The sequence below is a fragment of the Varroa destructor genome, unplaced genomic scaffold (genome assembly GCF_002443255.2).
Source record: "Varroa destructor unplaced genomic scaffold, Vdes_3.0 BEIS01000006.1, whole genome shotgun sequence".
Taxonomy (NCBI): domain Eukaryota; kingdom Metazoa; phylum Arthropoda; class Arachnida; order Mesostigmata; family Varroidae; genus Varroa; species Varroa destructor.
In genome coordinates, this window is record NW_019211459.1 from 8598872 (window position 1) to 8624947 (window position 26076).

A 26076-nucleotide genomic window follows, 5' to 3' on the forward strand; every position below is an offset into this window, starting at 1 on the left:
TATTCGGGGTTCATAAGCACAACGGAGAAAAGGACGAGGCAGATCGATCCTAACTTTTATAATACGCGAGCTATAATCAAAGACGTCTGGAAGGGGCCGGAAAGAACGAATCGTCACATAGTTATCTAAATTGTAGGACAGAGATAGTGCAAGAGGCCTCAGGTACCATGGGGAGTCATACACTGCAGTACCATCATTGAGCAGTCTGCCCGGTCGAGCAAACCAAGCTTGAAGTATACATATGTCCATACAATACAATTGTATTTTTCTAAACACCTGTAAATTATATATATATATATATATATATATATATATATATATATATTAGTAATAGACATACATGACGATGGTAGATCTTGGCAGATTAGTGACCAGCATGTAGTAATATGAATAGATGAAATAAAAACAGGAGAGGTACTAGTAATAGCAGTGATGGCTGTAGCTCGTAATGGAAACGATGCTAGAGACGCTGTACCACGTGAAGTAGGGGAAAAGGCGTCTGTCCGTCTGCCCGTTTGTATCGTTGCTGGGCAGCGCTTGAGGCAAAGCGAAGCAAAAAAAGAAAAAGAAGACGATGACACGAAGAAAGAAACTAAGTAAATCTATCTGCAGAGAGCTTGAAAGGGGGCAGAGGCCATGCTGGACCTCGGCCAACAGCCCGAAACAGCCATTTCAGTCCTAGGCCGAAGACCGCGCTCAACCTCCAAACTGTTGAACACTGACTGAGTGACTGCATAGATCGCCCGCCGAAACGCCTTAAGCATTTCGGGTTCTGAGGTTCACTTCTCGAGATGGTCGTCTACAGCGGGTGGACGCACGGGTATGCCCATCTGTGTAAATCGTCCATGTCTGTGTTAGCGAATGCGCTTCTATGTGAGCTTGTACGTCCGCAAGAGAGCCCTATGACTATGTCGCTTGTATGAAAAATCTGTCGTCTATGTATCTCTGTAAGATGTGAGCTATTACTACACATAGGTGTCTTCGTATCTCCAGGATGGACATCGTTCTGCTCGTAGGGTTGGCTGATGGGCCTACCAGACCTTTTCTTCCTGGCATTGCTAGTAAGTTATTCGGCCGCTGACTCACCTACCCTAGCGAGCGACCAAGCAATCAACTGGCCAGCTAGAGCGACAGCCCAAGAAAAGCAGTAGATTCTTACTTTGACGAACAGGTCTGAGTTTCTTAGGGGATACTCGTAGCACTTATCTGACCTGCAACCGCGAAAAGCTGCGAATCAGACCGCTACTCGGCGGTTGGCAAGACAACGTGCCTGCCAAACGATTTGATGATCGAAAGTTTTTCATTCTGTGTCGTCTGCCCGCCCCATCTTCTTTCTTCTCTGTTCTTCTCTTTCGTTTTTTTCTCGTTCTTCTTTGTCTTCGTCTTTCCTTTTTCTTTCTTTGGTTGCATCCGCTACCCCATATTAAGCTGGTGTGACCCTAACAGGTCTGAATTGCTTCCCACTCATTCATTTAGTTGCTGGGCCAGCTAGTTGTTTACACACCATTATGCATCTGTCTGTATGGTTGTCTGTACGTCCGTATACATATATATATATATATGCACCGAGCATCGTTTACGCACGCAGAAAATAGAAAAACTGGTGCTTTTTATGTACTGTTGCTGCTGCTGCAGTTACTGCTGGTCGTGTCATTTCCCGACGAAATGGACGCGTGTCGATTACCTGCTAGTCCGACGGTATACAATGTTTCAAAAAGAAGTGACAATTTCCTGTTTTGTTTAGAAATAAGTAGATTTTTATAAGACAAACAAATTTTTATCGGCTAAGTGGCGCGTGGTCAGAAGCTCGAGACAATTCTTTCAATTGAAAAGAGGCTGACCATTTCTAGCCCAGTTGCAGAAAAACAAAACGTGACGTAGATGGAAATGTTGCGTAGCTGTGCGTACACGTACGTGTTTTCATGTAGATGTTAGATACACACGAAGTGTTTAGCCTTTTGTGGGTGAGTTCGAGAAAAGGCAAAAGCTTTCACTTTTTCTTGTTGAATATCATGCCTTATAATAGCTTTGCAAAACAGTTAAATTAGCCTATAGCAGTGAAACATGGCTTCAGTAAAGTCAACCGCGAATTTATATTGAATCTATCACATTTAATCGTTTCTTTCCTAAAACACATCACAATGACAAATCCTCAATCATAAACACACCGAACCGTTACCCGATCGTCAATTATCGGTTGGTGACCCTGCCAATATTGGCAATACATAATGCAAAAATGAATTCTAAAAGGTTTTAGGATTACTCTCAGGGTAATTGTCGGCTAGTTGCAAAAGAGAGCGACCCATTTCGGCCACGAATGGCCATCTGCCGAAAGGAATATATGTACGTATATATTCAAAACGGGCGTAACAAGCTACAGATAAGCGAGCCAAAGCACCCTGTGTGTTACGGCCATACGAAAAAAAGATGTGTGTACAATCGATTTCCTTAACACAATACCTGTCATGTAGTAGAATTTTCGAAAATGCCTCTTATGTATTTTTGTGGCTATTTGCTATGTATTTAGTGTTATTATTATTTTTTTGAAAACCGAGAATTTTACCTTTGCTTCCCCAAATGGTCGGAAGGCTGTTTTTCCTGTGAGACGGTGACGGTACTTGTAACGGATTGTGACACATTAAAACTGCTATACGGATCACAACTTACTGAGCGGGTTACGCAAATATGTCTGCGCTAGCAAACGAAGCATGATCAGTTGTTTTCTGGAATACGCGCAGGTTAGCTAGAAATCCTGCTGCATTCCAATTTTTGCATTTGTTAGAAGTGGGCAGATAGAATCTGGTAGATTGCGTCCATACATGTAGCCTGGGTTTTTTAACCTGAAGATCTATTAATATATGATTTGAACAGAACGATGAGAAAGTTGCCGAGAATAGGCAGGTTCGAGTTAGCGGGTTGTAAACCTATTGGTGTCAATAGGCAGCCGACACGTGTTTTTAGAATAAACCCTTTTCCATAATAGCCCATTATAGGTGTGCCGCCTCACGTTTACTATGTATCTTTTTTTCGCCAGGTTCTTGATAGAAAATGCGCATTTACACCACCAAAATATAATTTCACACCTACATTGTGAACTTTTGATGTCTATCGACACCCTGCCGCGTCAAAGAAAAGGCTCTTTTCGGGGGCGAAGCTATTACCTCATTTTTTCTGTCATTTCACTTAACATCTGTAACAATGATGGAAGAATATGGAAGTATCAACTCATAAATGCTCGTTACTAGGAATCAAGAGAAGGTCCAACCCAATAGCGAAGGCTACCCCAGTGGGTTACCCATCAACTCGTTGGAGAAGTCCGTCTTGTCTCGTGGCACGTTTCTGTGTAATACGTCTCACACGGTACTGAAGCTCACACCATCTTGTAATTAACGAAAATACGTTTAAATTATACATTCTAAATGGGTTGAAAGTAATGAAAAAAATAGGCTATAAAAGCAAATCCTATCGCAGACCTCGTCTTAATTTCCTGTTCTGCATGTTACCCTTCCCCAACTGTGATTAGTCGAATCGATAAGACGATTATGTTCGTCTTGGATTTAGAACCTTTAATCTTCAGCCCTTTTGCTGATGATTTCTATTTCCCGTTTATTCGGCTTTATCACTATTTTCATAGGGTTTCGAACAACGATGTCTGATTTATACCCTCGAAGGACTCGCACAAAGACAAACGTGGATCGTTTGCTTGTAAAAGGATACGGGTCGATACCCTATAGCTGGCCTACTTGTGCCTTTATGCCTCTATGATGGTAAAGGTTGCGCTGATAGTTAGCAAAAGCTTGTAAATTTTAATGACGAGAGCTTAACGGAGGTCCTAACGGTAGACCCGGACCCTGGTTCATACAGTATGCAAAAGTACTATTACTCATCAGAGAAACCTAATCTAAATATACCGCCACATCATAGATAGTGCTTATTCGTTCAAGAGTACCATTTATGCGATCGACGTGATAGCCTGATATGGATACGGCAATGCTGAAAAAACGTTAGATCAAGAACACGGCTGGTACAATTACGCGTACGTTTGTACCGAACCTACTCGAATGATATTCGCCATAACAACAGAAGCACGAATGCCATGTCAGTTATAGGGGCATTTACTCGTCGTCCTAACCACTAAAGCCGTCTAGAATACGACGCTAGCTGGTTACAGAACCAATTTTTGTAAAAATCGACCTAAGTATTTAGCTATTTCCTGTATTCATTTATGTCTATCTAAAGGTAAAGATCAGTTTTATACCTTATCTGATTGCTCTCGGACCTTCATCTGTCCCTATGTTCCATCTGATTTCTTTGCTCTGAAGATGCGCCGTAGAGTATGGGAAGAAGAAACAACAATGTTACTGACGTTATCTATTGATAAATTAGAACAAACCGCTTAATTTAAGCCAAAGTAAGATTTGAAAAAAAACATCACTAATTACCACCTAGATGATCTCATTTGCAAGATTAGTTGTATTCTGCGTCCGGTTTTTAGAAAGGCCAAAAGGTTGTCCTCTGGGTAATAAGATAGTAAGATAACCACAGAATTTCGATCTACCTACGATTCCAAAATGACACTTCCTACGGGAGAACAACTAAACTAACCTAGCTGAAACTTGTCTCGAGAAACTGGCGGAGATATGAGATAAGATTTAAATTGATTTTACAACTAGAGGCGCAATCATGAGCGGAAATGTACTGCAAAAAATCATCGACTGTTTTCTTCCCATTTACAGGGTCATTGAGTACAGTTAGCAAAAATGATCAGACCTATTTAGAGAGCCTTTACAAGGCCAATTAGCGTTTCTATATCCTATCTAAAATGAAAGAGTGAATACATTTGTGTATAATCAGGGTGACTTAGTAGACGCTAGAGTCACTGTTACGTATTACGTCAGCCTGGTTAGGTTGACAAGCGTCCTGCCCATTTTTGGAGCATAATTGAGATATCGTTACTGTTATGTTTTTCAAATCATCTAGAGTGCCTAGCAAATCAGGCAAACATGCCTCTGAACTCAACAAGCAGTTATTCTAAATAGCATGTTTCTCTTATTTTGGGTAATTTATCTCAGTATTTAGCAAATAACTACCAGGAAAAATCTTTGGTTGCAGTGTAATCACGACCATCTAAACCGCACAGATGAATACGACCTTTTATGTGCTCTAACGTGTTCCATTAAATTGCTTTAGTCCTGAAGCTGAGACAATCAATACATTCGCTTTCTTTACATTGTTAGGACGCGATCTCGAGTCGGTACACGCGAAAAACTAGTACGAGCTTCAGAAACAAGGCTCCCTCTAATCGACGACACGAAAAACCTATTTGCTAGCATCTTCGTTCACGGCTGTGGAGATTATCATTAGATAAGCAAGCGCAAAAAAAATTTGGACATCTTTTGGGTCGAACGGCAAATCTAGATTAGCTGCACCTGTGTTGTCGTGTGTGTGTGACTGGATAGAGCAGACGAAACTTTGTTTTGAGAAAAATTTCGGACAATGGACGATTTTATTTTACGCGATACCTAATGAATTTTCTGTTCCTCTGAAGTAACCACTTTCTGTTGCCAGCACATAATCTTAATTTTTGGCTGACTCTGCTTCTTTGGACGTGCTGTCTGTAAAGCTCTATTTCATTAGTAATTTTCAATATAAATTTGGGTAAATTACTTGAACTAAGCACATTTGATGTAACGTATGTGCATAGATACAATAGTGCCAAGTGGAGCTACCTTGACTTGAAACCAAGTTAAAATATTTAGGTCACTGGTATTACTGCAACAAGTTTTATTTAAAGGTCTTAAGGCATATTGATAGAAATTAAGTGACGATAGTTTCAATGGAGCCATTCATCATAAACTAGCAAAAAGCTTGGCAACGTATGCGCGACAAATGGCGAGTGCAGACTGGGGAAATCTTCTATATCGGACAAGGTAAATAGGCTCAATGTAGCTATAATATGGCTAGGCCTGACATTACCTAATATAGCCTGTGACAAACTGTTTCGCATCATATTAGTTAACGATTCAATGGTATTTTAAAATACAATTATCAGTCATGGTCATTCTCAGATAGGTTTTGGTTCGAGATCCGTAGACAAAAAAGGGCCATTGGTAAAATAATAATTCAGCCATAATATAGAATTTTATCTTTTACTAGTGAAATGGTTGACAATTGCGAAGGAATATCGGCTCTCTTATAAAACTTACTTGGCTTTACGGCCAAGACCTGCATTATACAATAAGGGAGAGAGAGAGAGAGAGAGAGAGAGAGAGAGAAGATATTTTAAGCTTTTTTCATATAACGAGACAGTTGAAGTAGGACGATGTGCCCACGATAGCACAGCGGTAGCGTAATTGCTGCCTGAACACAGGACGATCGACCCAGAAAAACAGGATAACCGCTACTACAACGAACGCAAAGCTGTAGGAAAACATCGGGACTAGGCAAAATGTACGATCGCAGCAAACCAACGGAATGGCTAGAGCAATATGGCCGAATCGTTAGGACCAGGTAGCGGGATAGTCCTGCAAAGTACCGAGATGACTACTGAGTTTTAGTCGAGTCTCAGGAGGCGTCCTGTAGCAAAATAGCGTTACTAGTAGTTCTGAGGTGATCAGAATAGTGCAACAGGGTAATAGAACAATTTCAACAAACTCGCACTCGAGACAGATAGATCTGAAATTGTTTTCAATTAGATTAGTAGAAGTATCGGTCTTCCATGATAATAATGATAGTAACGCTAACTATTTCAGATCTCGTAACTTATGGTACGCCTCAAAAAGGTATTGCGGTGATACTTTTGTACAATATTTCCACCATAAAACATCTAAGCTGCTAACTAATAATAATAAAATTCATCGTAGTTAATATACTTGCTTTTGACCGCAAGCAGGATTAAGTGCACTAAGGAACTTAATTACGTCGTAGTTATTACTGCTGCTGCCTAATATAGGAAGCAAAAGATGTACTGTTTCAATACGGTAAGTTGTGTTCTTAACATTCATTCCCCATTCATTCCCGCCTCTCTCGTTAAAAATAGCTGTATTACTGATCGTTGAATGAAAGATAAAAGTATACAAGATAGAAATGTCACTTCACATATCATAACATTCGTTATCATCCTTATCAATTTGACTTTTGTCGCTCAGCTCATGCGTATGCCTTCATATCACAATCAGCGATACTCTATCGAGTGGCGTATTTCTAATTATACAAAATGTTTATTAGTTATTTTAATGCTCGTGTTGCAAATGTACAGCTCAAGCAAGAGAAGAGATCAGTTTATACCGGCTTGTATTTGTGAGTACGGACCAGCCAATATAGCTTTGGCAAAAGCCGTACCCTGCAGGTGTAGTGAAGTCACCGACGAAGCTAACGTATTGTAGGGAAAACACAGGCGGAAGTGATCGCTTGTTGGCGAGAAGACTTTGTCGTTGCTTCTCGATTCAAAAATGGTCTTCATCATAACCTGACACAGAATACATACATTAAATGCAGAAAAATGTCTAATTAACAGGAGATTTCTATCTTCTTCTATATATTTCGCTGATCATCGCTTAACATGGTTTTGAGTTGCTGGCTAGTCAAACACTAAACCTATAGCATGAAAGTTGTGCGTTGTTTTTAAGATCCGGAGGTTTTAACGTTAAGTCTTGCCGTTATTCTTACAACTACAAGAGCCACTATAACCCTGCACAAAATACAGTTCTTATAGATTCCTTGCGTCATACAAGTATCAGGCTATCTGACGAAATTCAAGGTACTACTGATTCCTCATCCTAAATGTTATACGTTTACGATATCGAGTAGCACTGTAGAGAAGTGTCTATTGATAGAAATAGCCTATTCTATCTATTTTCATATAGCGAGTAACTCCTCGACGCTTATACACGTGCTTATCTTGTGATAGCCCGCTGTGCCGCTGTCGTGCTTTTCAAAATCTAGCCAAAAAAAAAGCTACCAGAGGACAAGGCCTACGACAATGTCTGACGTGTCTTTCGGTTAATTTAATATAGGTCAGATACTGAGCAGAAACTAAAATGGCTGGTTTAAAGGTACCTTTATGCAACAGCCGCAAAGACATTCGGTAACGTCGAAGCAGCGAACTTAGTAAACCATGTGCGGTAGGTCCTGTTCTGATCGGCAGCCTTGTCAGTTTAAATGCTCAGTTCAGGTCACATTGAAGCAAATACATATTCTACACTGATTTTAAATATTTTTTACTTTTTTTTACAGTAAATTATCTGAATTACCTAAGCCTTTACTAGCTTGCTACGTAATGTAATAGCAACCTGGTTACCCTCCGCCCGCGCCCCACTGTTCGCACGAATTTCACGATGCACTGTCTTCATCTCTTCAGCAGTTGAAACAGTCTGGCTGACTAATAAGCCGTTTACTACTAGATGAAACGGTCTATTGTCTGTCCCAATATTGTAAAAGGTGTATAGGGCTCTTCTGTCTTTTTATCTGCCACAAGTATAATTGATTTTCTTGAGTTGTATATAGATATATTCACCGAACTTCCTCTTTATGCTATATCCTATGTTTTTTCACACAACAACCGAACGACCTCTCGACACCTTTATTTGAGTAATACTTTCGTATCAGGCTGAGACCTAAGGACCCTTAATGTTTTCAAGGAGAAGTTAGCAAGTTTTGAGTTAATTCATCCACAGAAGACGTTTGGCAGCAGACAAATTCGTCGTTGATCTACCATGAGGCGATGTGGCTCAAGGTTAGTTCGTTTCAGACATAGTAATCTCTATATAGCACTGCTAGATACACGACATGTTGTTTCAACACGTAGAGTACGATCTTTCTTATGTCAGGCATGCATCCAGATTATGCTCCAAATTACCAGAACACCAATGTTTATTGTCAGACATCATTACTGCTTTACTAATGCTAACTGATGCTAAGTAATGTTTGGCAAATCTTTCTAACCCTACGCATTAAAGTATTATGCAAGATTGAAGCTACACGATTCTTCGATCGTTCCAATAAGGGTAACGGATGTAGGAGCCGAGTCGCGATTGGACCTGCACAATGCAGGACGGATACTATTATCTTACTTGAACACGAGACACTAGGAGGTCTTCAGTTTACGGCAAAAATAACTACAACAGAGAACCGTCAAAGGATCATATCAACGTTTAGAAGTTCTCTCACGTTTAGAAGCTTAACACTCGAATACGTCACGAGATGTCACAGCGACCAGTCTATTAGTATTATAAAAAGAATGATAAAAGCAAGCTGAATATCGATATTCAAACGTAGTATCTACTTAAATGTAGATAGATAGATAGATAGATATATCTAAATATCGATGATAAACAATTCAGCAAAAGAAATTTATTGTATCATTTCAACAAAATATACATGCAACAGTTTCCCATGCTCGGATGTAGACGCGATTTTTTCATAGGAACAAAGTGAAACCTTTTCGACTTTCCCTTTTTTTGTCTCTGTCGATTCGATGTATATGTTTGTTGTTTCTGGCTCGATGTTGTTGAAGCCAATAGAATAGAGAAGCGGAACCTTAAGAGGGAAACAAGTTCAAGGAAAAAAACAGTGGCTCGTTTGAATTCACTAACGAGCTGTCATCATCATCATTATCGTCGTCATTCTTATTATCATAATCATCACCATTGCCATCATCATCATCATCGTCGTCGTCGTCATCATCATAGCTGTTATCACAATCGTCCCCTAATTGATGTCGTGTTTCATCTTGATCACTTATCTCTCGTCGCTTTCGGCGTCTATTCAAAGGCTGCAGAAGATTTTTGTTTGAAGGGTGATACCGGGGTTCACCGCCGACTTCAATAAGCTCTGTTGGTCAAACGCACATTTCGTAGACCGCCAAAGTCGTGCTAGTCCCTTGATCTTGGCGTGCAGAGGTTCCGGATCACCCAACACAAGTTCGTGTTTAGTCACCGGTCATCATTTCCATGAACTCTGTAGAAAGGAGCAAGAAGATTTCGGAAAAGTTTGTTATTAGGCTTACAGTAGTAATATCAACAGATCTTCGGAGCAGCCGGATATACAAGAAGTAACTGCTGTTTATCTTATGATATACGCCTTTGTGAAACTTTAATATTGAATTACCACTGAGGCATCGAAACCACGTATACTAAAATCGTCAAAAAAGAGAAGAGAAGAGAAGAAGTATGAACGTATAACCTCAATTAACAGAGTACCGGCTTTGAGACCTAATAATTTATTCGTTTCCTATGCACAGCCTGCTTTGCCCAAACCGCTTTGTTGCCTGTATCTTGAATTGTTGTCTTTAAGGTCAGGTGGTGCTGATCGAAATATATGGTGTACAATTTATGGGTGCACACCAGTTTTGCAAGATTCATTGAAAAGTATCGCTGCCTAAAATTGCTTTGCAAATGGGAAGATGAATACATTTTGTGCATTCTCTAAATAGGTAGGTACACTGATATAAAGTTGTTTATAACCTGCTAAAAGCATTCTGTGAGTGAGATTTAAGGTAAGTGAATCTTTGACACAAGTAATTGAACTTTTGAGGACAGATGCTGTTACCTTGTAGATCAAACCTAGGTACCCGTAGGCAGAAGAGCGACCTCGTGTACCTATGGCAAGCATGTTCTAGGTAACATTAGGCCAATTCTCTAAATGCGTCTTTAAACCTAACATCAACCTAACTTCTCTTAAAAAATGAGCCCCTTTTTACCTACAAGATACGATTATGTCTATGTAGATCAAATAGATTTATCGCGAAGATGCCTATACCGTCGAAGTCGACAGTGCCGGAGCCGTCAGTATCGATTTCAGCGATCATTTCATCGAGCTCATCCTCGGTCAGGGCATCATCAAGCGCACGCAGGATCTCACGGAGATCCGACACATTTATATAACCGTTACCCTCCTTGTCGTAGAGACGGAAAGCTTCACGAAGCTCCTCTTGCATAGCCTCAGAGTCTTCTTCAACGAGGAAGCGAGACGCCAGCGCAACAAACTCATCGAACTCCAGTTCACCAGAGCCATCCTGATCGATCTCAGCAATCAGATCTTTAAGATCCTTCTCCTCAAAAGTCTGACCCAAAGTCCTCAGGATAGCTGACACCATGTTGGTATGAATGAATCCTTTTTTGTCGCGATCGAACATATCGAACGCCTTGCGCAGCACTGGTACACAATGAGAGCGCGACATCAAAATTTATAGGAAAACTTTTGATGTTTTGAGATAAGATTAGGCGGTAGTAATTTAACCATAGCATTAAACAAAAAGTGAAAATGGGTACACAAGGTATACCTGTTATCACTATTATGGGTTTGTAAATGACACAAAAACATGATCTTAGCTTGTCTTTCTATTCAAATAAACATGTTTACAATCATTGTTCGATTCTATGACACTTACTGTTGACCTGTTCTTTGGTAAGGTCCTCCTAAAATGGTAATAGAAAAAAGGACGGTTAGAAATGGCCTAATCGTTACAGCACCTAGGGCAGGCAAACCGTTTTTAATGATACTCTTCACGCAGTCACGCATTAAAGTCACAACTCGCCAGATAGAAACTATCCACCTTTTTTGCATAGTTTTCACCTGTCTTCAAGTTCACAGAGCTTCCTCTGTACAAGTTACTATAATATAGTTTTCATTCGACTATTTTTTGTTTGTTCTATCTTTGTTTCTAATCATTTGTTATGATGGGGGCTAACAACAGTAGGCCCATGAGACATTTTCAGGTCCATCTATGAAAACACATCTTTGTATGGACGTGAGCAAGACTCCTACACATAAAAACACCACGGGTAGATACACAGAAACTAGAAATGTTACAAACCATTTCGATTGGCTTTGCGACGGGCCTGGCCTGGAAACGTCGACTGACGACAAGTCGCGGTGCGGGCCTTTTTAGTGGTCGAGCACCAGGGTGAGGGCTTCTTTTCCGAGTCGGAGCGAGACAGTAATCTGCTCGCTTGACGCTACTTCTATACAACTTGCTAGCTCTAAACTAAACTCCGAGCCATTATGACACTAAGATACGAGACAGAACTTTCAGTGCCGGCTCTGACTCAGGCCCTAGGCACAGTCTGAAAGAAGGTGACGAGGGCAACGGCGATTGACTCGAGGTCGAGGGCAGACGAGAAAGTAATATTTTTGCAGTGACTGGCAAGTGTTCGAACAACGCATTCAACTGTGCACGCTGTCTTATCATTTTTAGGGAAACAACCACATGTGCACTAGCAGGTGGAGGCCAGCGCAAGAGCTATTGACCCCTAAACAAACCAAGAATTATTGAATCCTATACTAGGATGAACCTTTCAAATTAAAGTTAGGATCGGCTGCGGTAGCATACCAATTTCTATACATATATATGGAAACAGCGTTTATTCAAGGTATAATACATATGACAATATTTGAATATCTCGTTTAGCTCAAAAGTATCATTACACTCCTTACTTGTTGAGTTTTCCCAAGTTTGATATCCATCTGTGTTATAGGCATGTTTTCGTGGTGTAAGAGATCTTAGCTCTTACAAGAAATATAGATAGTAAAAAATAACGCCTTCCATGTAAATCTTGGTCATATTTTGTGTAGCTTCTAATGGGTATCTTTGGCGAACTTATTAATTAAGTAAACTAAACGTAATCAAATTATAGGTTTCATTTACCTAGTGGGCCTAAGGCAATAATGAAATGCATACACAAAATTACACAGACGTATAGTAACTACTCACAATTCAAGCAAAACGTTAATAATGTTGCTCGACAATGCCCTAGTGAGCCCAATGATATAATGATCATTCGGCTTACTTAGTAATGAACCAGCTTCTAGCGAAATAAAGACGTAGCTGTTCAACAACATCTGCCTATGAACAGCCGAGGAAGACAGCGGTGCGTCTTGAATCTGGTCGACTTTAACCATGATTGCCAGTAAAGTCAGAGCCCAGAGTCAGTCATTAGACCGTTGCGGAAGGGGAAGGCCAAGCATTGAGAAAAAAGTCGATTCTGCTTGCCGCCGGTCGTCTGAATTCGGAACAAGCTCGCGCTGCCTCAGGTTCCGCGTGTCCGCTTATGAACGATGTTCTGAAAGCCGCAAGAAGGCGTCCTGCATCTAAGGTTTCTCGACTGTCTCGCGATTATTTAAACTGAGAAGTGTTTAGTGTTGCCACGCCTAAATCGAGTACCGACACCAGCACCCTCTGCCGGCTGTCCTGACGTATACCTATTCCAGACGAGTAGAGTGTCTGACTCGCATCCGTTACAGAATAGGTAGGTAGTGTCATAGCCGCCCCTGTATGCGGTTTTTGTCTGCCACCCGCACAAACGAACAATGCACTGCAATGACTGTGGGCTACCAAAGCTCGTCAATAGTCGCATGTTTTCGATGTCGAGTGCCGCTTCAAGGGTTTAATGGCCTTCAGATGTAGTACAACGCTTAGCCATTCTTAAGTCGGTGAGATATTGAAAACAGTTTAACGAGATGGATCTAATTGCGCGTTCAGTGGGTGCAACTTACCTGTGGGCAACATGACAACCACTAATGGTTGCGCATTGAACACGATGAAGCTCAATAAAAATCTCTCATCCAGATTGTTTTGTGCGTTTACATTTCATAGAATAGCTTTGTTGCAGCATGAATACCTTAGGAAGAGTTGGCTTTTGTAAAAAAAACTTTTGAATTTTTTACGCCTCGTTTCCAGCCAACGTTCTTTCGAACGTTTTTCGTATATGGCGATAAGTTGGTTCGTAAAGTAAAAAATGGGCGGAAATTATTCCCACTATTATAAATCTGCGTTTCGCTTAGCCCAATTTCCCGAACGGTTTATGGTACAACGTAGTCGTCTATTGTTTTTTCCTGTTGTGACACTAATTTATTTTGATTCAACCGATTTCATATGCATCGTTTGCAATTTCGTCAGATATCCAAAGTTGCCATAACCGTAAGTAACTCTATTAAAAAAAAAACACCGGTATGTTTAGCTAATGATAACATCATCTTATTTATATTACGTATGCATTATTCATGTACTTATTTTTTTATGAGCTGAGCTTCTCGGAACTTTTAAGGCAACATAAAAAACGAAGTAATTAATCCCTTTGAGTGAAGTTATAGTGTTTCTATGAGCCCTAGAACTCTAAACAAATATTGGTGTTCTGCTCTCGGCTTGAGCGCCCTCTGGTGACTAAAATTTCCGCCGCTCGGACCATAGTACGATTCGTAAACAGGACGACTTTTGGCGCGTTCGAGAACGACAGCTGGTTTCGAATGCTTAATTGGCCGGATGAAATGGTGGATAGAGAATTCCCGCTACAATATTCAAAGAAGTGACATCACAGAGTGTACCTTTAATTAGCTTCACGATTTAATAGAATACATGTAAGACAATCTGTCTGTGCGTGCGTTCACTTTTGCCATACATATAAAAATGACAAGCAAATACAGAGCATTTTGAAACTTGGAACAGCAGTAGAAACAAATGCGTTGTTCGACTTCAGATCTTGCGTGGACGTGTTTGCACACGTGAAAAATTTAAATAATTTACGGAGTAGACAAATGGTGCTGACAAATCGAATATTCGGGTTTTTGGGGGCACAGCCTAACAGCAGTTTGCTCTGACGTGAACATATAGTTGACGTTTTTATGGTAAGTGTTCACTCTAGAGGTTTCATCGACATAGTCGGTGAGTTTGATGATTCATTATTATAAGAAACTTGAATGTTGTTTGTAGTTGAGGTTGAAATGTCGAGTAACTGTTCCATGCAAGGATACCACGATAGACCTAGAACGTCGTCAACGAAAATTCAATTACAGTAAGGTTATACAATAAAAACAGAACAAGGATAAGCTATCGTTCGACTATAAAGCTACCACATCTACGAATAATTCGTCAGCTTCACAACAGAAGATCGTAGTTACTATAGAAATTTGACAAATGCTATATTCATTTCGCCACGCTATAATAAATATGTGCAGAACTCACTTAAAGCTTAGTACACTCTTGTTTACTTTTTATTATCGTTATCATACGAGTTTAGTTCTGTTGTTTTTAGTCGACGTATGAACGATTATTTATGACCGTCTGCCATTTTTATGGCAATTCATTTACTCCGCTGATGTTAAAGTCTGGGGTGCGAGAGTCTATGACGTCTCAACAAACCAACTGTGACAGTATGTTGAGATTTGTGTAATTTTTCCGTAAAGTTGTCGAAATTTTCAAAACAAATGGTAATTTGTACAAGCAATGTCTGGCGAGTATGATCGATGAGAAAACGCCAATTATAACTTCTGCATTTTGCCACGGTTATCCTTGCAATGTAAGGTCGAGCGTTATCATGCAATAGGTAACGGTTTAGCTTTATTTACTAACCTTAACTGTTTAATGCAAAGTTTTTTCATCGTCTCTGATTGTTAAAAACACACTTTAGCCGTAGTTGAGAAACCCGGATTCATGAGGCCATAGTGAAAAACACCTGCATAGATTCCTACATAGACAGCTACGTGTGCTCTTGCAGCTCTACTTTTGCTTTAAGGTGACGTTCAGTTGCATCCGTCCACTGGTATGACCATCTATATATCATTCACCACGGTTCACGATTCTATGCAAAAATGGATCACAGTTGTATTGTGAGAGCAAAGTGAAGCAAGCGCCTCGGCTTTTCACTTATGACCCTTACTCAAACCAGGCGGCGGTAACTTCGCCTTTAATCGAGGTGAACAAATATCACGTTTACATTCATTGAACCTGAATGTTAACACCCTTACAGAGACACCCATCACAGCTCTCAGCTTCTCGTTATTTATTTCGTTCATGAGGTTCATTTTGAGATTTCAAAATATCCTTTCCGGGTTTCCTTTAACCTGTGGTTTATGGGCAGTCTTCACCGAAACAATGCTCACTACCGATCGCCTGCTAAAAATCCGAGTGATGATTTACGAGTAAACGGCCTCAGTACATGTGCATCTGCAACACAAATAGGTGTGGTGGACGTTCATGCAGAGAATCGTGCACTCAGATTTGGGTGGGTAAACTTTTGGCGGGCTGTTTCTTGTAGTGAGCATCTTCCTGGTACCAGACGAAAACCAATTCTTTCTGAAACAAAACAAAAAGTCTTGGATAATGACAGTGCGTCGTTTTTGAAATTTGCGCGAATATCAGTTATTGTCTAACCTTTCCGCCGTAAACAAATGTCCACTAGAAAGAACTTCATTTTTTACCCGAAAACAACGTTTCATGTAGTTTTTTAAAAACCCGAGGAAGATTTTCAGGAGACAAACCAAAAAAATTTTGAGTCGATTTTAGATTTAAATGGCTCAAAAATTAATGAAGAGACCAATTTTGACACGCTTAGATTTTTAATAGAAAAATTTATAGTGGTTTTAAAGAAATTCACATTAGATGCTGATTGATGAATAAGCTCCAGAAACTGCTTTTACTTTTTTTTTTGGAAAATTTAAGCAGCATTAGTCGGCTACCAGCTCAAAATGCAAATCTGTTGGAGTTTTTTGTATTTAACGTATCTGACACATCTACTTACTAATGTCTTTTGACGCACGCTTTCTGTTGAAAAGTTACTGGTATATTAAGGCAGAAGTATTTTGAAAATGATTAGTTATTTTAGGTCCCAAATTAAAATTGTAGTAGATTATTTGATTGAATAAGCACGGTCGCCGCAAATAAAATCTCTAGCGTACATGAAAAAATATCAGTTTTTGTTTAGACATAAACAATTCTCATCTTAGACCCGCCATCTTGTATATATATATATATACTATGGAACTATATTTAGGCTTTTTGAACAGGCGATTGTATTGTAGCCCCTTCGGGTGCTATATCAATAACTAGTAGCTCTAACAAAGCCAAAAAGTATGTTGTAAGCTGTTCTTCAAGTTCCATTAGATATCTTCAAGATGAGTACTACTCCGCCAGCTGTATCAAGCCGGATGGCTCGATACAGATCTTGTAAGAAGAAACGGTCACCAAGTTCTTCGCAAGATCTTGACAGCTCACCCGAGTTGACGACCGCTTCAGCAAAAAGAACAAAGAGAAGTTCACCTCCGGGAAAGAATTTAGCTCAACGAAATATTAATTCAAAAACATCATCTAACAAGAAAAATTCATCGCCGGAGGAACCAGAAGAGGCAGGAAAAATCCCAGTCACAAATATACGGTCACTATCGAGAACTGGTAATCGCACCCCCAAGGGGACCGACACAAAGGAAATAAAAGAACCGTTTCTTATCGGTGTCAGCGATAGAAATATTCAACGATGGGAACGGCCAGATGTTGAGGAGCTTTCACAAAGATTTAGTGGACGACGGTCAAATAGAGGTAATTTTAAAAATATTAACCAATTCAAACTGTTATTTGTTTGAGCTAAGTTTAAGAGTTGTGACATAAACAGCAGTGCAAAGTGTCAAAGGCGTAACTCTTGTGCACTATTGCTATACTAGTTATTAAATTAAAACTATTTACTGCTATTTTTGTACAAGATGAGCATTTAGAATTTAAACAAGAAATCTTTTCGTTTATAGTGTTATCGCCTCGAAAATAGAAATGACATTTTATGTCAAACTAATTTTGCGTTAATACATTTTGCCGTAAAAGTAACGATTTAGCTTTAAATGTTAAAATTTGGAGGTATGCTCCCTAAAATTTTATTCCGTAAAATTTATGTCCAATGTAATTTTATTCGCCTTAGCAGCAGTGAATGGTGACGTGAATCCGGACAACAGAGTGAGTGAGTTTGAAGGATCGTCAGCTTCTGCCAACATTTGGAGCAACGATCTCCTGGCGGCGACAAACCCCTGTGATGTCGTTCTCGTCGGCGACGACGACAGTCTACTAGGGCCTACCTTCATCTATCGCGACGCCTGGACACTCAAATATGCGTGAGATGCATTTTGGTATCTTAAGGTTGCTTGTTAACCGGCGTTGTACTGCCAACAAGCATACATCAGTGCGCCAGTTATAATTTGTTGGTCATTATTGGCGTTTGTGGGTCTGTTACCCTCTATGTATTTTATACTTTTGTCGACCAGCTTGAGCACTCTTCGTCCCTTATCGATATTGCAGGCCAAATACATTTGGAACGTTTGTGGGAAACACGACAGCTGTGGGAAAACTCGAAGCTTGGCTTAGAGAGTGGCAGGACCCAACACGGAATATGAAAGTTTCGACTGAAGATGCCAATTATCAGGTTTACAGTCGTTTTTTTTTTTCAAGAAATAGCTAATTTCAAAAGGTTTAGCTCAGAGAATCAATATCGATACTTTCGAATTGTATTTTTAATGTAAAGAGAAATCTGTATTTTTAATGACATCCCAATGAATTCGGTTCAACGATTTTCGGATTCATATATTGTTTCAAAATTATTAGATACAGTGAATGTTGTACTTCTTGATTAATAAGTCGTATATTGTATTCAAACGCATAGAGGCATTTGTTTGTTAAATTAATACCATATAATGTTTTTTTTATCCCGTTCCTGTTTCGCCTCTCCTGTCAACACAATTTTACGGTTCATCATCGAACCAGTCGCAACAGGACGCCGTCTCTAGTGCGTTATTTATCAGAGGGCCACCGGGAGTCGGGAAGACAGCATTGACGTATTACGTTGCCCATCGGTTGGGATATATGGTTAATATCAACTTTAATTATACTATTCATAGCACAGAGAGAAATCTTCGTTAGTGCTTACGTTTCTTGCCGAATTGTTTGTGTAGCGAATAGTTTATATAATGCAAAATAATTAAATTTTGTATATGTTGTCAAGCAGGTGATCGAAGTAAATTCTTCGTCAGAACGTCCTGGCCGTCGAATTCTTGCAGATCTTCAGGAGGCAACACAAAGCGCTCACGTTGAAGGAACTAAGGTATCGGCCGGAAAAAGTATAACTAGCTTTTTCAAACCCACACTTGGTGGATTGCAGGGTGCCCTCACATCAAGTGACCTCACAACCCCCATTTCGGCGATGGTAAATAGAGTAAAGGTGACGAAGGGAAAGAAGACTCCTGTTGTTAATCCTAAAGGGACACTGCAACATTTCTTCACTCTAAAAAAATCACCAAACACTAAACCGAGCACAGATAAGGAAGAAAGCAGAGAGGATAGCAGTCCTGAGGTGCAAACTCTAACATGTGAACCTAAATCATCTATAAAGACCTTTTTTAAATGTGACAAGAAATTTAGTAACTCAGTAACATCGACAGCAACAGTAGTTGAAATGAAGCCTTCGTTGAGCCCAGTCATAGAGACGGAACAACCAAACCACTCGAAAATGGACAAATCTATGAAGAGTCAAAAAATCAAGTTCTCGAAGAACACCATTATCTTGTTTGACGATGTTGACGTGATTTTTGAAGACGACGGTGACGAAGGCTTTTGGATGGCTTTGGAGACGGTGGTGAAAAACTCAAAAAAGCCATGCATCCTCACAGTTACTCAGGGTTATGAAAGTATTGCGAAACGGTTTCGGATTCTGCAGAACGCACCGCTTATCGACCTGCGTCGACCAGACCCGGTAGAGGTACATTGTTTATCTGTAGACATCACCTAGATAATGGCCAGTGTGATGTACTGGAAAGGCTCGAAATAATCATAATAAGCTAAAAACGATTCTCTGGAGCAGAACACGGTAATTACGATTATTAAGTTAATTCTATTATTTAAACAGGAAATTCACAGAAACAGGAAAATAAGCGTATTACTTATCCCGTTTAAAGCAATGCTTAATGGCAGTACCAGTTGCAAAAACTGGAAACACTTATTTAAAGTATCCCATGCGTCATGTTTGCATTGTTATCCATTTTATACCCATTGTGCTTCTAAATTAGTTCTGCATTATCCAGGTGGCGACTTTGGTTAAACGCGTCTGCGAAGTGGAACAACGGGACCTCACTGACTATAATGTCGAATTCATGTGCCAGTATCTCGCGTCCGATGTCCGGCGTTCCCTGCTTCAAATGGAATTTGAGACGATCTCGTCCGGCCTCACACAGACAGTATATCCGGCGAATAAAACCTTCGGTGGACTTCTCGATTCAGGGTTATATTTTTATTTATTATTGTTGCAAAACGACAATTAGATTTTGTCCAAGTTTTTCCCTTGGCCGACCCTTGACCAGTAGCACCTTATCATTTCCGACCCCTATAATACTACTATTAAAACTACGGAATGCGCGCTCAGCTTTGTAGCCACGCACCTTCTTGAAATGGAATTTAATTTTTCCAGAAGAACGTTGGATAGTTTTATTCGTTTCAGTCAATACCATATTTGTTTAAAATAATTGATTAGATAGACGTTTCAAGTGTCCATAAGTGCAGAATTAATTTGAATCATGCATAACTTTATGATAACCCAGGATTGACTATCATACTGTCCTCTTCGAATCAGCCGGTGCTATGTGTCTTTCCATTTAAATTACTTTTATTTTTCATTTAATTTACACAGGTTTATTGACGATGCTTTAGCTATACAAATGGCATATAAAAAAGTTGGCTTTAACGCTTTATACGCCTCACTGGAAGACTGCTTGCCATTCCAATGCGATGACGCCAATTCTGCCGATGTCGGTACAACAATGCCCGGGAGCTCTGATACAGCAGAAACAGGTAGAATTAGTAGACAGAGAAAAGCCTTTGAGGAATCAACGCTACGTGATTTATCTGAGATCTTCGATGAGCTTTCACATTGTGACCTTTACACGGGGACTCTCGATAAGATGGGCCAAGAGTATCTGCCATCGTATGAAAGGTATGATCACCGAATTAACTGTGTAGCTAAGTGAATTTATAGTTTTTGCTGGTCTAGATTACCCGAGTAATTCGCTGATCGTCATAGGGTGAAAAGCCAAACTTCGTTACGTGTAGTTGTTAACGCCCAATAGAAACGCTCGATAGATATTGCTTTAACGTAACATTTATTGCGTCGCTCGTACTCTGTAATACATTTGCAGAGCAAAACGTTGGATGGAGCGCCATCCAATGGAAACTCAGGATTCGAACCCACGAATGGTCGAAGAATTACTCGAAATCGAAGCTTCCGTATTGCTGAAAAAAACCGTCAAACCCATCAATCGGATCACCGAAAGGTAAGTATTAACAATAGTGTTAGAATTCGTACCCAATTCGATTACCGTAATTTGATTATGTTTCGTATTTTATTGGCATACACTTGAAACACTGCACGACATTTAATCTTGTTCAGCGGACTTTGCTAAATAGAGTTTTAGCCAATTTAGACATTATATTTTCGAATGGAGAGAAGGTTATGATGACCATAGAAGGAAAGTGATAATGCAGAAGAAAACGTTTTCATTAACGACACGCACCAAATCGTTTGTGCCTCTTGTCACCTAATCTATTAGTTGTATTGACTCGCTTAGAAAAGGTTCTCGCCTAGGATATAGGGAAGCAGCTGATTAAAAATTAAGGCTGATTGAAGGAGAAACGCTTGTGTACCGAATGAAGGTGGCGATCTGCGTTGCAGTGCGGAAAGATAAATGTCAGGAACTAGCTCAGATATCTGTGTTATACTCCATCAGAAATAGCACATGACAGAATGCAAACTTAATTCGTTCGTGTCATCGTTTACTTCGAACGGCAGGTTCGGATCACTAGGGCCAACTGAACAGAAAGCTTTTCGCTTTCTGCGCATCTCTAGCACATCGAGCTTTCATAATATCCACAAGCAACTAGAAAAGGTTGGTATGACTGCGAAAATGAAGAACGAAGGAATAAAGCGGAATTGCGATTAATTCATATTAGGTTAACAAATTGTTTGCTTCTTGCCTATGACATTATAACTTACACGTATCAAAGAAATACTAATAACAATCGACACTATATTTTTTAATTGAACATATGCTATTTTTGTTGAATTTAATGATTGCGGGCGTTGACAGGTGCGGAGCCGCGAAACCGCTCTGGAGGATGTCCTGAATGTGTTTGCCAATTCGCGGCCCCTTGCACGCGACTATCTGGCATATCTCGTACGAATTTGCGAAGCCGAAGAAGACCGGCGAAAAATGCCCCGCAGAAGCGCCAATCGTTTTGTGCACTACCTTTCTCAATTAGGTATATTCCAAGGCACCGAGAAAATCCAGCGAATTGCAAATTTCTGGAGAAATGACGATAATAAGGCAGAACCTGCTCTCGTATGACCGTGTATATTAGCATCGTTAGAAAGATGAACAATAGTATTCTAATAGCCGTAACAAGTTTTAATGGTAGATAAGACTCTTTCACATCAATGAATTGTTTAATGAACGGGGTCAACTGAACAGAACGGAAGCCTCTGCTAAAAAAAAAGAGTTCCAGTATCCATAAAGCGTTTGAAATATTGAATTGAGACGAATAATCCTATCCGTCTAGCTGTACCTAATAGCGAGAGCCATCTTTTGTGTATTGAATGTCTAATAACTTTGTGATCAATTTTTTGTGGATTAAAAGCAAATCATACATAAATGATACAGTATAGTCTACGATGTATAATGTAAATAATGCGCCATAAAAATAGAAACGAAATTCGCTTGGTAGAAACATCATCCAAGGACGTCAACCTCACTGCATGGTTGCATATTTTTCCAGACAAAAGTGAATAAACAATTTCTGTTAAATATCTAATGAATAGGATATTTTCAACGTAATTTTATTAAAAAGAGTTGTTGTAAACCTATCACCTCTTTGTTTAGTTTGAATTCAGTTAGTTAAAACTATGGATTCGTCAACCTAGGGCGCTACGACATGTTGCTAACATGATTACCATTGCATCTCTTCGCCATCGTAACTTATTCAGCGTGGTCCCTATTTCGTTACGGCCTTTGACCCTTGGATATAATGGCTTCAACAGCTAGCTTTAATATAAACATAGTACGAAAATTGTATTTAAAAAGGAGGGAAATGAGGCCGGACCTTTTAGACTTTTTTTTTTTTTGTTTCTTATATGTGGGACACACAATAACCTTAACCTAGTGAGTTCTATGGAAGATTTCTTCCCCAGGTAGGATTCCATTACAGTAAAACGTTCATAGAACTATGCGTATACATACATTCGCTTCGATGTTGGGTTGTTTGACGGACACGCGGTCAATAATTTGATTAACCAGAGCAGCGTTTAGTATTTGATAAATCACAGTGCTTAGAAATTTGTATTATGAATGTATATATGCATTATACAGTAGTTATTCTGCTATGTATAGTGCCCTTGTGATCTATTAGGAAGGGTCCAATAAGTTTAATTGTTGTAGAATTCGACCTATTTTTCCATCGAAGGAAGACCTGTTATAAGCAGTATTTTCAAATTCAAAGAAAATACCTATAGTAAACCTATGCTGAAAATTTACTATCAGTTACTCAAACGCATCTATTGGCAAATTAAGAAACAAGCATTTTAACTTTGGGTTAATGAATATGACATAGAACAGGCCAATACAACCATGACTTCGAAAAAAATATTAGAGAAAAAAAGGCACAAGAAGGTAATACATAGGGAACATCTTCGACCTATTTGCGTTGTGAGGTGCTTGGCTGACCGTTGCATGATCGACTTCGAAAGGAAGCGTCGAATTTTATCTCTAAGCTCTTATCTATCTGTAAAAACGGGACGTTGTGAAAATGTATTTATATGATTGTGGACTTCTGTCACTATTGTCTGACGCTGGCAAAGGGGAGCGTAACATTTTCAAATGGAAAACATCAACATGCTGAGAAGACTGTAATCATCGACATTGTAACGTCGAGGGTCAGAACCGCAATTTAAGGACATTTTATATCTAGTTGCCGCTTAACACTTCTACTGTTCGGTTTAGACTTAATGATATTAAGTTTACAGCGACTGCTTCGAGGAGTGGCAAATGTGCGACCAAGATGCTTATTCGATGGCTCAATTTGACCTTTCATTCAGAGAAGTTCATCTTCCAGAAGGTGTCGTCAAACTCAATAAAATTTAATATTGCGACTGAAAGAATTAACCACCGCAGTTCAACCTATGGTACTTTCGCTTTACAGTTCTCACCTCAAAAATGCAATAAAAGGAAAATAAGTGAGCCAACAAACATGCTAAATTTCTTCAAACATTGCAGGAAGCATTGCTTACCTTACGCGGAAATTATTAATTAAATTTTACAAATGTTTTGCAAAACAATGTTAATGCCATAAAGAAAGGACGTAATGCTAATATCCATAGATAGAAAAGCGACAGCTAGACATATTTATAGATAATCATGGAGAAAATGAAGATGTTCCAAAGGCGCTAAGAGGAAGATGAAAGCGATACGATGAAATCAATTTATTAGCGCTTCAAACTGATTGAAGACAGATTAGAGCAAAAGCTAACCGATTTCAATGGAATAACTCATAACATTGCAAAGGTTTGCTCGTCCAATCTTCATTAATATCGCATTAATAGCTACGGAAACCCTAAGCCCCACTGTTCATGATTGAGTTCTTCTAATAATGGTTGTAAATAAATAAATTATTTAATAAAAATTATTAATTGATACGTTTATCCCTCACTGTTCTAAAACAGTAATTGATGAATAAATGAGATACTTGTGGTATAGGTAAATCTATCTGCTCTATCGATACATTTATGAGGTTCAACATCCAGCATCTTGCAACTTTTCAGTCAAATAAGAAATGGAAGTACATGGCGTCATCTGCTTCTTCGTGTTTTTGCGCGATATTCTGCCCCTCGTTGATCGGTTGTTATTACGTCGTAGCTCCAATTCGCTTTATGGCTGAAACGTAGATTTCAGTTCGTTCTTTTTGGCCATTGTATTATAGGAAAAAAACTTGCGTCAGTGTGCGCAGCTTCAGTAGGATTAACTTCATCTTTGCAGCTGATTACTACTCAGATCATTATTGTTGCAAGTGCGTTATATATGTACATACAATATTCCCTCATGGATAGCGGAAAGTTTAATGTGGTGTAGTTGTACTTCGTTTATTTGGTAGTAGATGTCTACGAAACGTTTGAAAGGTCAGTCAGTACCTTGGTATCGTATACAAGGCTATTTAGTGCAGGCTATAGTTCGTACTCAGCTTTCTCATAACAATTCTCAAGGAGAATGATTAGGTATAATACTCACATTAACGAAGTGGAAAGTTCCCTTTACCTTGCCAAGACAGTTTCCCAGCTTCACAGCGAATGGTCATTAGCTCTTCTTTGTGCAGATAAGTATCGAACTAAATTCCGATTAAAACACCAGTCTGGTGGTCTTTAGGGACCACATTCAGGTCCATGACTTTCTCTATAGTTTTAGATGTGCTGAACTTGAGCACTGGATGGAACGTTAGAACATGTCTTATTTTAATATCGGTGGAATATGCGCTAACCAGAATTTGGAAGGGCTGATGGCTCTGATGAAACTTTGGCCCATGCTATAGAGCTCAACGCCAGCTGCAACTCAATTCCCTCTCGTTTCTTCATAAACCTCAGTAAATTTTGCACAAGATTCACCTTTCCAACTATTTAGAACTCATAAAGAAACGGAATTCGAAAACTTCGCTAGTGAGAAACTGTCATCTGTATGTGAATGAAGAAATTAGTGAGTCACAATCACACTTAATGATGATGACTACTAAATCCTTTGTAAGCTGGTTGTTTCTTATTGGAGATGAAAGAGCGAAGTTTCAAAAAGGGCGAAGCTTTTAGAGCCCTCTTCGACAAAGGTAAACCGAAGATACCTTACAATAGAATAAGGCTCAGCTTATTACGAAAAACACCAAGAACTTAGAGATTTGGGGGACGCGTTAGCTTAAGCCTTAAACTGCTTCCGGCTGATGAGATGGATTTTTTACCTAAGGCCAACACTTCAAATGTGCTCTATTAATAGCGGTTAGAAATCGACCCCAAAAATAATTACACAAGCCATACTTGACGGCCAGTCAGTAAAGTGAAGTTGCGTAGAGTCCGAACGGAACCATCGTGATGTCGACCTAATGTCGCACCTTTCAGTATTGGCGCTTGTTCCTTATCAGTATAGCAAACATTACTATAATTGCCACAATTGTGACGCTGATGACTTGCTCATGATCCTAAACACGGGTTTTCAATTGTAAGCTAATTGCAGTGGCTAACGTTATCGGTCTGCCTT

General features: G+C 39.5%; 2 protein-coding genes across 13 annotated transcripts; one reads left to right on the forward strand and one right to left on the reverse strand.

The window, feature by feature from the left end:
• Positions 1-9336: 9336 nt before the first annotated feature.
• Positions 9337-11971, reverse strand: LOC111252565 (troponin C). Its single transcript, XM_022810705.2, has 4 exons — positions 11816-11971; positions 11390-11417; positions 10759-11154; positions 9337-9957 (listed from the first exon to the last, which is right to left on the reverse strand). Exons 1-4 carry the CDS (start codon positions 11816-11818, stop codon positions 9929-9931), a joined length of 456 nt encoding a protein of 151 aa, XP_022666440.1. The 5' UTR covers positions 11819-11971; the 3' UTR covers positions 9337-9928.
• Positions 11972-12688: 717 nt separating this feature from the next.
• Positions 12689-22603, forward strand: LOC111252564 (uncharacterized). 12 transcript variants are annotated; one of them, XM_086992264.1, is made up of 11 exons: positions 13791-15689; positions 16877-17308; positions 17679-17868; positions 18053-18176; positions 18515-18616; positions 18756-19505; positions 19813-20024; positions 20430-20732; positions 20935-21069; positions 21585-21681; positions 21883-22603. In XM_086992264.1, the coding sequence occupies exons 2-11, from the start codon at positions 16888-16890 to the stop codon at positions 22138-22140; spliced, it is 2592 nt and encodes an 863-aa protein (XP_086848390.1). In that variant the 5' UTR covers positions 13791-15689; positions 16877-16887; the 3' UTR covers positions 22141-22603. The 12 variants fall into 12 exon arrangements, with proteins under 12 accessions (XP_086848396.1, XP_086848390.1, XP_086848392.1 ...); XM_086992266.1 differs by having other exon boundaries at positions 13791-14622; positions 16845-17308; XM_086992267.1 differs by having other exon boundaries at positions 13791-14622; positions 16856-17308.
• Positions 22604-26076: the final 3473 nt, after the last annotated feature.

Coding starts and splice junctions, on each gene's coding strand:
- LOC111252565 (XM_022810705.2), bottom strand. Junction 11,155..11,389: donor TACCAAAGAACAGGTCAACA/GTAAGTGTCATA, acceptor ATTGTGTACCAG/TGCTGCGCAAGGCGTTCGAT. Junction 9,958..10,758: donor CGGCACTGTCGACTTCGACG/GTATAGGCATCT, acceptor TCCTTTCTACAG/AGTTCATGGAAATGATGACC.
- LOC111252564 (XM_086992259.1), top strand. Junction 17,869..18,052: donor GCCTGGACACTCAAATATGC/GTGAGATGCATT, acceptor TCGATATTGCAG/GCCAAATACATTTGGAACGT. Junction 20,025..20,429: donor GGTGGACTTCTCGATTCAGG/GTTATATTTTTA, acceptor TAATTTACACAG/GTTTATTGACGATGCTTTAG.